Source organism: Triturus cristatus, chromosome 3_1, assembly GCF_964204655.1.
Source record: "Triturus cristatus chromosome 3_1, aTriCri1.1, whole genome shotgun sequence".
Classification (NCBI taxonomy): Eukaryota; Metazoa; Chordata; class Amphibia; order Caudata; family Salamandridae; genus Triturus; species Triturus cristatus.
The window spans coordinates 512,490,790-512,504,548 of NC_140583.1; the positions used below are offsets into that span (position 1 = coordinate 512,490,790).

Here is a 13,759-nt window from a genome sequence, read left to right on the forward strand (position 1 = left end):
ACCATGTTGTGACAAAGTTGGACACGAAATCTCGACATTGGGCAGGACACTTTTGCACTGTTATCTCCCATCTGAATGTTTGGGCCTGTATGACCCGGCGCAAACAGACACCCTTCTAGAAATGCGAGGGCTTGTGCCCCACGTTTAGCACAGGCAAACCTCCCCATCACACCCCGCCCATTCAAAAACATCATATCATGTCTGCAGTGAGGCTTGGCAAGTTTAACGCTCCCCATTGAAACATATATGATGTGCATGCTTGGAATTTGAATCCAGGAATGGCCAGCTCTCTGTTTCCCAACATTAGTAAATTCAGCATCATACATTTGATAATACTAACTCATTGCATTTATAGTGCCTAGACGCAAAAGAAGAAGGGCAGAGAAAGACAGAAAAACCTCACATAGGGAACCTGTTAGTGTGAAATAAAGTGCCTGGTAGTGGATTTATGAGGCAAGAGGTGGATGAAGGCTACACAGCTTTCGTATTCGGCCGCGGGTTACTGAATGAATAAATGATGTCATTTGTAAAGCGCTGGCTTTCACTCCAATGGAGCATCTTGGCGCTGGAAGCGGGTAGACTGAGTGTCAATGATTGTGATCTCTGATGTCGCCATGGTCAGATAAGGGACAGAGCCAGACTATCTGGTACTGTGAAGATCCAAGTTTTCAGTCTTTTCTTAAACATGGACTCCATCTGTGTATGTCTCAGTTGGGTGGGTAAATAGTTCCAGGCTTTTGTTCCCAGTACAGCCATAGATTTTCCTCCTCTAGACTTCAGACGGAAATGGGGGGGTACTAGCAGATTTTCCGTTGAGGATCTCAAATTTCGTGCAAGTACATAGGCTTTTACTCTGGTCCTGAGGTATTTGGGACCGCTTTGTTTTACAGCTCTGAAAGTTATCACTTGGATTTTGAAGAGAATTCTTTTGTGTATTGGCAGCCAGTGGAGGATTTGGAGGGCCTCAGAGGCAGATGACCCCTTTGGTAATTTCAGTACCATTCGGGCTGCTGTATTTTGTACAGTCTCCAGCTTTTTCAGAGTACTCTTCTTTACTCCTGCATAGAGACTGTTACAATAGTCTAGGCATGATAAGATCAAAGCCACTGCCACGGACTTGCGAGCTATAGCTAGAAGGAAGTCAAATAATTTTTTCAGAGTTTTTATCCAATGAAAACAGGTTCCTGCTACCGACAATGCCTGCCGATGAAAGGAGAGGGAAGTATCAAATCGGACTCCTAGGTTTTTGGCAGTGTCCACTGTATTAGGGGGTGGGACTGCGTCTGTTGGCCACCACAGTTTGGGTGTGAAAATATTACATTTTCCCAGCAACAAAATCTCCGTCTTTTGGCTGTTACACTTAAGGTGATTGGTCTTCATCCATTCGAAGACAGCAGAGAGACATTTTTGGAAATTTTCTTCTGCTGCTGTCGATTCTTTATCTAGGGTAAGGATGAGCTGTGTATCATCAGCGTAAGACACAGTCTCTATGTCAAAGGATGATACAAGGTCTAGCAAGGGCACCATATAAATGTTAAAAAGTGTGGGGCTCAAAATTGAGCCTTGAGGCACACCCGAGTGCAGCTGCTTCTCTGCTGAAGTGTAATTGCCGAGTGTTACTGATTGTCTTCTGTTCCCCAGGAATGATGTTAGCCAAGCCAATGCTTTCTGTGAGATCCTTGCTCTTCTTAGCTGTTTACCCAGAACAACATGGGAAACTGAGTCCAATGTGGCCGAGAGATCCAACAGAATCAGCACTGCCATCTTTCCTTGATCCAGTGCGAATTTTAGCATTTCCGCAGTGTGGAGCAGTACTGACTCCATTGAATGCCTGGCCCTGAAACATGATTTCCTGGGGTGTAACACGTTGTTTAGTAGGAGAAAGTCATTTAATTGCTTGTTTACAAGTTTCTCCGTTATCTTGCTTAAGCAGGGCAGTAAAGAGATGGGTCTAAGATTGGTCAAGGTAGTTGGATCCGGGAGGTGTTTCTTTTGAAGTGGTTTAAACAAGGCAATTTTCCAGCTGTCTGGTACTACAGCTTGTCTAAGTGAATGTAGGATTTTCGGGGGGCAGGGATCGCCTGGAGAACCTGATTTGCATGTCATAATAGCCTGTCTGGACTGTTCGAGGGTGATCTCCTTAAAATGGTTTAGCATTGGTCTATTATCTAGATTCTGATTTGAACCTTCTGTAGATGGTGTATCCATTAATGTAAAATCCTTTTTAAAGTCTCTGCCCTTTTCAACAAAGTAAAAATAACTATTGATAGACAGAATGCAGAACAATGTCATACATTCACCCCAGTACAGAGATCTGGGCCTAAATCCGTTGTTTTTTTGCTCACCATGCCATTCCAGTTTGGACCCAGCCATATGCAAATCAGTCTTGACCCTGTGCCCAATGAGAACAGTCCAGCCCGAACTGCTAGGCCAGATCCTCCCTGGACTGGAAACAAGCATCCTACGACCGGTTTCGGGGTTTCACCCCTCTTCAGCCAGGATAGCTTGATTCCAGTAGCATGGAGAGCACGGGCCTCACGTCTGAGCATACCCGTCCCACTCGGGGTGACAAATGCAAAAATAACTATTGATAGACAGAATGCAGAACAATGTCATACATTCACCCAGTACAGAAATCTGGGCCTAAATCCATCGTTTTTTTGCTCACCATGCCATTCCAGTTTGGACCCAGCCATATGCAAATCAGTCTTGACCCTGTGCCCAATGAGAACAGTACAGCCCGAACTGCCAGGCCAGATCCTCCCTGGACTGGAAACAAGCATCCTAGGACCGGTTTCGGGGTTTCCCCCCTTTTCAGCCAGGATAGCTTGATTCCAGTAACATGGAGAGCACGGGACTCACGTCTGAGCATACCCGTCCCACTCGGGGTGACAAATGCAAAAAATGACTATTAATAGACAGAATGTAGAACAATGTCATACATTCATCCCAGTACAGAGATCTGGGCCTAAATCCATCGTTTTTTTGCTCCCCATGCCATTCCAGTTTGGACCCAGCCATATGCAAATCAGTCTTGACCCTTTGCCCAATGTGAACAGTCCAGCCCGAACCGCCAGGCCAGGTCCTCCCTGGACTGTAAACAAGCATCCTAGGACTGGTTTCGGGGTTTCACCTTTCTTCAGCCAGGATAGCTTGATTCCAGTGGCATGGAGAGCACGGGACTCGCGTCTGAGCATACCCGTTCCACTCGGGGTGACAAATGCAAAAATAACTATTGATGGACAGAATGCAGAACAATGTCATACATTCACCCCAGTACAGAGATCTGGGCCTAAATCCACCGTTTTTTTGCTCACCATGCCATTCCAGTTTGGACCCAGCCATATGCAAATCAGTCTTGACCCTGTGCTCAATGGGAACAGTCCAGCGCGAACTGCCAGGCCAGGTCCTCCCTGGACTGAAAACAAGCATCCTAGGACCGGTTTCGGGGTTTTACCCCTCTTCAGCCAGGATAGCTTGATTCTAGTGGCATGGAGAGCACAGGACTCACGTCTGAGCATACCCGTCCCACTCGGGGTAACACATGCAAAAATAACTATTGATAGACAGAATGCAGAACAATGTCATACATTCACCCCAGTACAGAGATCTGGGCCTAAATCCATAGTTTTTTTGCTCACCATGCCATTCCAGTTTGGACCCAGCCATATGCAAATCAGTCTTGACCCTGTGCCCAATGGGAACAGTCCAGCCCGAACTGCCAGGCCAGGTCCTCCCTGGACTGCAAACAAGCATCCTAGGACCGGTTTCGGGGTATTACCCCTCTTCAGCCAGGATAGCTTGATTCCAGTGGCATGGAGAGCTCGGGACACACGTCTGAGCATACCCGTCCCATTCGGGGTGACAAATGCAAAAATAACTATTGATAGACAGAATACAGAACAATGTCATACATTCACCCCAGTACAGTGGGGGAATTTCCTGATTGAACATTTTAGGGTGGGTAAAGGATTCTACAATTTTAAAAAGGTTAGTCTAGTGAACTTTCTTTTCACGTTTGATCTTCATATGATATTCTTTCAGTGCTGCTCTGAAGATAATAAGATCATTGTTATTATAGTGCACCCTCCATTTTCGCTCGAGCTTCCTGCATTTGCCTTGTAGCTCTTTGAGCTGAGAGGTGAACCAGGGAGCTGAGGTTTTACCCAGGGAGGCTCTACTAAGTGTAGCCACCGGTGCCATTTTGTTGGCTAACACGGTCATCCAATCATTACAAATATTCATGTCAGGTACAGGGTCCCCTGTTAGTGTGGGTTTACTTTATTCTGCCAAAGTGTGCAAATTAGGATTTGTTAACATTTTGTTCCATTTCCTCTTGATAATTTTGGAGAGCTGATTGGGATTTTGTTTCACTGCATATGTTGTGATGTCTGCGATCCCGAAAGGGATGAACTTATGGTCAGACCAGGATAGTGTGGCTGGAGTATCCACTGAAAGTTTGTTGGAATTCGTACAGATTCCGTCCAGGGTATGTCCAGCCTCAAGCGTTGGATCCATTATCAGCTGGTTTAGTCCTAGCGTTTCTATAGCTTCAAGAAAGTTTTTTGTAGTTGGGGAGTTATCTGCTTCCAAATGAAGATTAAAGTCCCCTAGTATGGTAAAGTTTGAATATCTAACTATCAAGGCACTTTTCAGCAAGGGTGTCTAAAAAGTCAAGACTTATCCCTGGAGGTCGATAGATCAAGGCTCCTGCAAAAACCACGGAGCTGGATAGTTGGAGAAAAAAAACCAGACTTTCTGCTCCCTTAATCTCTGTGATATCAAATGTTGAGCATTTTAGAGAGTCCTTGTGAATAATTGCTAGCCCTCCCCCTCTCTGTACAGGTCTGTCTCTTCTGGATATAGTATATCCTGGAGGAAGACATTGTACAATATCGGGGTTGGACCAGTCCTTTAGCCTCTGTGATAAAAAGGCCATCTAGGTTGAGATTTAAAATTAGATCATGGATATCCAGGGCATGTTTTCCTAATGACCTAACATTCACCAGTCCACTGCAAAATAGTCTAAGGTCCAAATTTGGATTTGTTTTATGGGTTTGATCGAGGGTAGGTATAGTACTATCTTCATATCTAAGCTCGTAGTGGCATTTTATGCATGTGGTTGAGCCTACTATTTTATCTATGTAGAGGTGGTGATGGCAGTCACTAACTTGCATATTAAGAGATCATAATTCATCTCTAGAGAAGAGTTTTGGGCACCAGCACTCGTTATTTTACAAATTAAGCACTAGAACCGAATGTCTCAATGAACTGATTGCCACAAGTGATTTGGATGGCAGACTGAGCATGCATAGACATGTGAAGTGTAGACGAGAATGTGCCACTTAAGAGCACATAGGGACGTGTAAGTGTGTACTTTTTAGGTCGAGCCTGGGCAGCGCATGCGCTTTTCTGAAAGGCATACTGTATTTGAGTATGAACTAGAAGCTCTGCACACTTTCCGCCCATATTTGTCATTGGCTTGTGTCATTGTCCTTCGTAAATGCTGGCTTCTGATTAATTAATAGGCTTGTTAGTCCCTCCTTAGTACTGCCTTAGATTCATTTGTAACCTCCCATGAGGACTGACCCTTTTATATCTGTTGTTACACGGTATGTCTTAATTAATCTGTAAGCACTATTTTCTTTAATGAGTTTCTCCTAATGCAGACACAACATGCTTTCATACAACATTTAGCTGTGTCATGCGCGTTTTCGCTTTCCAAGCAGCCCGGGACAATGGCGGGCGATTCTTTGAAATGAAATAGGTCTCGCATTTACAAGAGTTTGATCTATTGGCATTGTAAATGACAATGCCTTTTATTTACGTGCTAATTATCAAAACAAATCGATAAAAGGCAAAAGCATTATCATTTACAATGCCAATAGTTTAAACTCTCCCAAATGAGAGACCTATTGCATTGCAAATGCTTGTTATTGTATTTCATCTCAGCCTCAGTGAGCACGATCTTGTGCTAGTGGGGCATGATTGCACGAGCGCGTTAGACAAGTATAAAGGTGCTCTTCACTGACACGAGGGAGCCGAAATGCTGCTCTGCTTTGACACACCCCTCCCCCACACACACAAAAGCCCAGCAGAGCCGACATGCTGCAGCTCCTTTTTTTGCGCAGCACAATCATTTTCTCACACGTGCTCCTGCCCGCTATGCCTCTTTGTTTAGGCAGTCGCTCTTAATGTATATGAGCTCACTGGCGAGATGTATGGCTGCCCATGCGACTCCTCCCTTTCTTCAGTAAAGTGTCAAATGTAATATTACCAAAAGAAATGGCGTCCTTATATTTCACAATCAAGATAGGCCACTGGGCCACGATTTTGTATTTAGATTGCTGTGTACTTCATAAGTGTGGGTGCCAATCCTAGGTGAAGAAACACGTTTGGGTTTACGTTTTCAAATATTTATAATGTTGCGAAAGGTTCCTTTATTAAATCTGCATTGACAGATTGAAATCGGTTTAGGGAGTATTTTATTTACAGTCGCTCATTTCTCTTCCCATTATAACACTTATTGTGGCTCAAAATCATAGCTATAATGATATCACATTCTAAAAGAACTCGTTTGGGATTGAGCCTTAAGCCCCACATAAGAGCCGTGCTGCTTTTACATGCATCAGTTGTACTGCAGATTGCGTTCATAACTTCTATTATGAACAACAGAATCTTATCTGTGCATTTACTTTTCCAAGTCATATTAGCTGAATGATTCAAGATAATACATTCAGGTTGCATTATAATTTGTAGCTGTTGGTTCAATAACTCTTTACGGCAGCATATTCCAGTTCTGTGTTCGGAACTACTATTTGAAATGTTGCAGAGGTTTCTGTTCAGTCATTATGTATTTAACAATTTTACTCTGCTTAGAAAGCTGCTATTTGCAATAGTTAGATTTCACTTTCCATTAAAAAAAATATTACTGTGGCTAAAGCAGATAATGCTTTACTACGCCTAATTTTATTAGGGGTAAACCCATGCCACTTCTATGTGGCTGCCGCAAATGTATGGCCCTGCGCAACTATCAGTTTTTAATGTCGTTTCTTAAAGCATAAGTAATGCAATTAAAGATAGCTTCTACAGATGCATGCACATTCAGCACAGCTATCTACAGGATGAAAAAATCAGTGTCAAAAACAATATGTTTTACAGGTGAGACCTGTTGGTATTGCCAATGCTTGTTTTTGATTTACCTCTCAGAACTGCCAAGCCTTCCATGCTAATCCTGAGCAGTAATCTGTCAACTCCAAACCTAAATAAAACAGAGCAACTGTGACTATGACCGGGTGGCCCAATGGGGGATGAGCAATCATGTCAGGCCTCAGCTGATTCCGCTGGTGTGAACCTGATGCATCCCCCACCGCTAAGTGAGGCGGGGTATCTGCAAATGTGGCAGAGGTAATACTAATCCATGCCTTGCATGATAATCCTAAGAAGTAACATGGCAACTCCAAACCTAAATAGAGCAGGGCAAACATGACTGTGACTGGGTGGCCCAGTGGGGGATGGGCGATGTCAGGCCTCAGCTGGTTCTGCCGATGTAAACCTGATGCATCCCCCACCACTAACTGAGGTGGAGGAGCTACACGTTTGGCAGAGCTAATGCAGATCTCCAATGTGATGTGTGGTCCCCTGCGCCATGTTGTTTGGGGAGTCAGGAATGCAGTCTTTCTTCGTGCCTACATGTATTCTTATAAAACAAGCATTGGCATAGCCAATAGGTCTCGCCTTTGGGACCTTATAAGTGTTTAGCCATGCAACAGTTGCATAACTAAATACTTATAAGGTCCCAAAAGTGAGACCTATTGGCTATGCCAAGCAGCCGTGCGGCCACGAAAGTGAAAGTGATCGCGATCAAAGCGGCCGTGCGGTCGCGAAAGTGAGGCGCACGCCCCCGCACACATGCACTGTAGCTCTAGGCTGGCCTGGTAGCACTTTTTGGAGCCCTCTCAATAAGTCTCGCCAGACCAGCGCATGCACTGGGTCAGGCGAGACCTAAAAATACATGCCAGCTGTTGTATTGTGCATTGGTTTGTCTTATCTTTATGTGTCCTTAGTTTGACCTGTTAGGGGTTCCTTAATTAACTAAAATAGAGTTGGAATTATATGATGTGTTGTAGAATGTAGTGACAGCTTGATCTTGTAATCAGCCGGTGTTCGGAATGGTTGATGGATGCTGCTGCTACTGTTGCTGGGGTGTTAATCCTACAATTTGCCTTACTTAGGGACATATTATCAAGGCCAGGCGATAAACTTATCGCCGCTTTAGCATCCGTTTTCAGGCGTAAAGCGGCGATAACTTTATCGCCTAATCAGCAAGGACACGCTAGCGCGTGCTTTGCTGACTTAGCCCCAGTTTCCAGCACGCCTAATTTTGCATCGCCAATGAGAGGCAAAGTAGGCGTCGCTGTGAAACCAACAAGGGAAAATATCGCGAAGACAGCTTCACGATATTATCAAGGAAGGGTAGCGATTTTTAAAATCGCGTTAAGTATACCTTGTCGCAGGAATTTAATGTCTGTTAAATTCCTGACTAAGGCATATTTAACATGGGGGGTGGATTGTGTGGCTAAGACCACAGGCCCCTATCATCAAAGGTATCGCTGTTTTCCATGGAACATCGCTGGAAAACCAGCGATGTTCCATGGAAAGCATCGCTATTCCTAGGATAATTATCGCCATTGTGCTGAGCGTTGTTGATACAGCGCTAGCATGGTGATAATTATCTGCGATAGCCGGCGTTAAACATTTTAACGCTAAGAGCGGCCAGCGATAATATGCCCCTTAAATACTATTGGATGTCTGGAATTACTACACCAGCCCCATGCAGCCAAAGAGTGGTATGCATGTACCTTACAATCTCATAAAGGGACAATTCTGTGCCATATCACAATTTTGTGTACCCTAACGTATAAGTAATACTCAAAAAACACACTTACAACACACCTGTGAATCATGAGAAATTCGGTGCTGAAATACTGTATAATCCTTTTAACATCAACTTGTTTTCTGCAGTCACATCAACCAATGTGAAGGTATAAGAGTGTGGCAAGCAAAATTAGTGTGCCAGAAATCAGCAAAAGTAGGGGAGATAGTTTAATAATGACATTATTAAAATCATAATATATTCTCTGTGTTTGCCAAGATCTTCCTTCTGTTAGGTGCCTGTGTTGATTAAAATAATGGGTATGTGAAAGTTGCTGACGGTGATTACCTGCAAGGTGAGGCAAATTACAAAGCCAATAATATCCACGAAATGCACCCAGCTCTCCAAGGGCACTGGACACGCTTTGCCATTTCAAAAGAACAGTTATTTCAAAGTGTCTTTAAACTGCAAACGTACATGCGGCAAATAAGGGGTGGCTTCTGATGTGATGTTTTAAGTCATTCTTTCCCACACTTATCCTTCTACTGTTCTCTCGCAGCTGGAACAGTTCAAACAGGACCACGCGCACATTGGATTTGGCCCGGCGACACGAGAACTGGAGCAGGCGCTGGAGAAGACCAAAGCGAACATTAACTGGGTTCAAAAGAACCGAGTGCCGGTGCAGCTGTGGTTCGAGGCCGAAGTCAGAAACTCTTCGTAAAACTTCCTCCATAAAGCAATGGCTTCCACAGATGCAGGGGTTGTCCGGGAGCTGCAGTTCATAACTTTGTCTGCCCATTAGCAAGGATCGGACTCCTGACGACATGGCTGAGTGAAGATGTACTCACTGCCCAGGCTTCAACATAGTCTCCACACGAGCATCTCCCTTCCTAGGAAAATGATTAGACCAGTTGACTATACATGTATAGCGACTGGCAATGTTTTTCCGGGGACTTCGAAATACCCTGTGACAGTTCACTGGATGATACTCCCCGCACTTTCTTTGGGACAAAGGAAAAGATTAAGGGGCATAGGGGCATAATATCAAGCACGGCGTTAAAATTATCGCCGCTTTAGCGCCAGAAAACTGCTGCAAAAGCGGCGATAATGGGCTTGATAATATGCCGCAGAGAATTCCCATAGAAGCCCATGTTGACACAAGAGCATGGGCTTCTATGGGAATTCTCGAGGACATATTATCAAGCCCATTATCGCCGCTTTAGCTGCAGTTTTCTGCCGCTAAAGCGGCGATCATTTTAACGCCGTTGCTTGATAATATGCCCCTCAATAAACAAGCACATTTCAAGAGGGAATGAAATGATTTTTAACCATTAAATAAAACTTTAGCACCACATGTATTCCTCAAGACATCATACTCATTTTTACAAGATTTTTCATAAGATTATAGCAGAAATTATCTTTAGTGTTCATATTATAGGTAACATTTAAATAGCTTCAGGACACCATCGAAAATGGGACAAAATAATGTTAATAAAAAGTACTCATGCAGAATAAATATATCAACTAATGAGATTTATTGATAAAGTGTATCCCTGATTGGCACTAAATAAGAACGTAATCGCAAAAGAAAAAGGCTCCTGACATTCAGCAACCCGTTGCTTCCATATCAGAGTTGGTAATCTTACAGAAAGGAAACGTTTTATTGTTCAAGTGCTTACCAGACCCAACAATAGGTGGAAGTTGATGGCTCACTGAAAAACATTCGGTCCCGCTCCACTCAGATGCCTCCAACTCCTCATCATGAAACCAGCAAGGAGGAGTGGAAAGTGAATGCATGATCAAATTTACCAAAAACGGGTAGACCATTACATCCTCCGAAAACAGGTGTGACATTGTGTTTTCGAGGTTTTATCTTTCCTCCCCCATGAAAGTACTGTATTAACCTGTTTCAACCTCATTGTTAAAGATTAAATTGGATCTCAGTTTACACTTCATCTTAAACAAATGCTTTAAAATATTTTAATGCACACTGAAAAAAATAGTAGAGGTGATACTGCTACAATTTGGCAGATGCTTGTCATGTAAATGGTCCATTGGCACATGAGTTCTTGGAGGGGTGAATAGTGTTCTGTGTTGCTGTTGGTGTGAGAACTGGGGGTCTTTAGTTGGCAGAGGTAGGTACCTTTGACCAAATAGGGACCCTTGCTTCTAAATCAGGGAAAGGGGATTACACGACTGGATAACCCCTGCTCACCCCCTTGGTAGCACTGCACGAGCAGACAGGCTTATCTCAGAGGCAGTGTGTTAAGCATTTGTGAACACATAAAGCAATACAGTGAAAACACTACAGATGGACACCACACAGGTTTTAGAAAAATAAGTATTCTTAACACAAGACCACAAACAACAAGAATCCCCAATACTGTACTCAAAATAGACTTAAAGATGGTAGAAGTCACTTGGTTTAAGTTGATGATAAATACGACAAAGTTCTCACAAAAGTACCTGGATGCGTAACGCAAAACAAACAAAAGGTTCGCAGGGATGGAGATGCGCCGGTTCCTTACTTCGGGGGAGACGATGCGTCGCGCCTCAATGCTTGCGCAGAGTACGGGATGCGTCTTGGTCCTTACAGGAGAGGAGGTGATGCATTGATTCTCGTACTGCGTTCCGGTTGCAATGCAGCAAGATGGCGCCTCAATGCGATGCGACAACCCGGTGTGATGCGATAAGATTGCGCCCTTGATGCGAGGACATGAAGATGATGCGTGCACGCCCGGCGGCTTTGCGGCCAACTCTGTAACTTTGGAGCCGCGACAGGCCCTGTGACATGCTTCTCCGGTGATGCAACGGCGACCTCTGCGGCGGCGACACACTTCTCCGGTGATGCGTCGGGAAACAGCTTTGACAAAGGCACGCTTCTCTGGTGATGCGGCGGAGACCTCTGCTGTGGCGACTCGCTTCTCCGGCGATGCGACGGCAACAGCTGCGACTGCGACACCCTTCTTCTTCGTTGAGTCGCGCTTCCAGCTCCCAGCGACTCACAGGCTTCTGCAGACAGAATTCCCAGAAAGGAAATTCAGAGGGGAGCTGGTGGTGAAGTCTTTTGTCCCTGAGACTTCAGCAGGAGGCAAGCACAAGTTCAAGCCCTTGGAGTAATATTCTGCAAGATGATGAAAGTTCTTTGAAAGTTCCTTCTCCTCTCCTTGGCACTGAAGACACCAATGAGGCCAACCCAGCAACACAGCACACTGGCAGGGGGGCAGTCCAACTCCTAAAGCTTATTTGGTTCTTCTCCTTGGCAGAGGTTTGTCTTGTTGTTCCAGAAGTGATCTAAAGTCTTGGGGTCTGGGTCCCCATATTTATACTACTAAATCCTTTGTCCTCTGAAGCCAGAAGGGCCTGCACCTAGTCCAAACCAGTGCTGTGCAGTCCTGGAGCACTTTGTTTACAGGACTTCTTCTTTCCTTTGACAGTGTGGGCCAGGGTCATCAGACGTACCACAGGAGGTGGAGCCAGCATTGTGAAAGGCAGGCACAGCCCTATTCAGACCCAGGTGCTACTCCTACCACCACTCTACATGCAGATAGGTCTATTCAGCCCCTGTCACTCACAAAACCAGACACGCACCCAGCGCAGCCGAGACTCACTTCACCTTTGATGCACATGTTGACTATGCACTCTTCACTAATGCCTCCTGTGCACCACGATACACACCCAGCGCGTCCGAGTCTCACTTCTCCTTCATGTGTCCAAGATCACAGGGCACACCTTCTGAGGGTCTCAAGCTGCCACCACACGCGCTCACTGCAATGCTTGAAACGTCTCCGGAAACTTTTATGTTCCTGTGTTTCCAAACTGGGAGCCAGCTCACCTCAGTCCCTTGGGGTTACAAGACACAGCACAAAGCACAGTCTTCTGCAAGCAGGGGGATCCAGGCGCACGAAGCACAGTCCCAACAGCCTCTTCTTTGGTTAAAACAGCAAACTGCAGACCAGCCCCAGATCACAGAGCAAGAGTTGGGCCTTCCCAGCAGTCTCATCAGTTGTTCCTTCCTTAGTAGAGGTTCTTTTTGACCATGAAATGGGTCCAAGCCTTTTTAGTCTCAATCCATTTCTATTCCAATGTTCAGGGGCCTTAGCTCTCATAGTTATACCCCTAAATGTCTTTGAAGTTCGTTGTGCTCAGGGGTCCCTGACCCCTGCCTAAATCAGTTCTTGGTATCACCTTTCTCCCTTTGATACTGGGGGTCTGGATCCTTAATCACTCAGCTGGAGATGGGTCAATTGTTTTATAGCTGCAACCCAGGCAGCTACACCTTCCGGGGTTTCTCCTATCCCCCTATCCAGATGCAGGTCACCCTGGTGCCATCACACCCCTCCCCTCTTAGATCCTGACAGTCAATCTACATACAGCAGAGATACACAGAAATGCCTAAAGCAAAAAATCAGCCACTTTCTAAAAGAGTGCTTTCTGAACACATAGTGACAAAACCACTTTCATAGAAAGATGTGTTGTGACACTGCGAGTTCATACATACCAAACTTCACCTCTCCATTTTAATCTGATGAGAAAATAGGCTAGCAAACACAATACCCAGCCTCCCCCATTCTGTCCTATGGGCAGAATGGTCTTTCACCAGTGATAAACAAAATGGAGTGTTTTTCACTGTCAGGACATAACACACATCTCAGTATATGTCCTGCCTTTTACTCACGCCCAGGGGTTACCCGGGACCTACCACAGGGGTGCTCTCGATGTACGCAAAAGGGAAAGTAAGGTCTGACAAGTGGTTGCACGTGTCAGGACACATGCTAACTTAGCAAACTTCACACAGGCCCCACACTGCAGGCCTGAGTTCCTTTCTCCGCGCACCTTTCCATTACTAGCCCTGGCACACAGAGTGCACATCACTAGGGACTT

The 13,759-nt window shown here is 45.0% G+C and overlaps 1 protein-coding gene across 2 annotated transcripts in view; it reads left to right on the forward strand.

Moving 5' to 3' along the window:
• Nucleotides 1-10,841, forward strand: part of LOC146860508 (aminopeptidase N-like) — a 257,086-nt gene extending 246,245 nt beyond the window's left edge. The window contains exons 20-21 of one of the 2 annotated variants that reach the window (XR_014978825.1): nucleotides 9,435-9,953; nucleotides 10,099-10,841. Coding sequence is in view for 1 of the 2 variants with exons in the window: in XM_085644420.1 (XP_085500546.1) it covers nucleotides 9,435-9,596 (162 nt within the window). In the remaining variant the exon portion in view is untranslated. Of the gene's footprint in view, nucleotides 1-9,434 lie in introns of both variants that reach the window. The other variant, XM_085644420.1, reaches the window with a different exon arrangement.
• The last annotated feature ends 2,918 nt before the right edge of the window (nucleotides 10,842-13,759 follow it).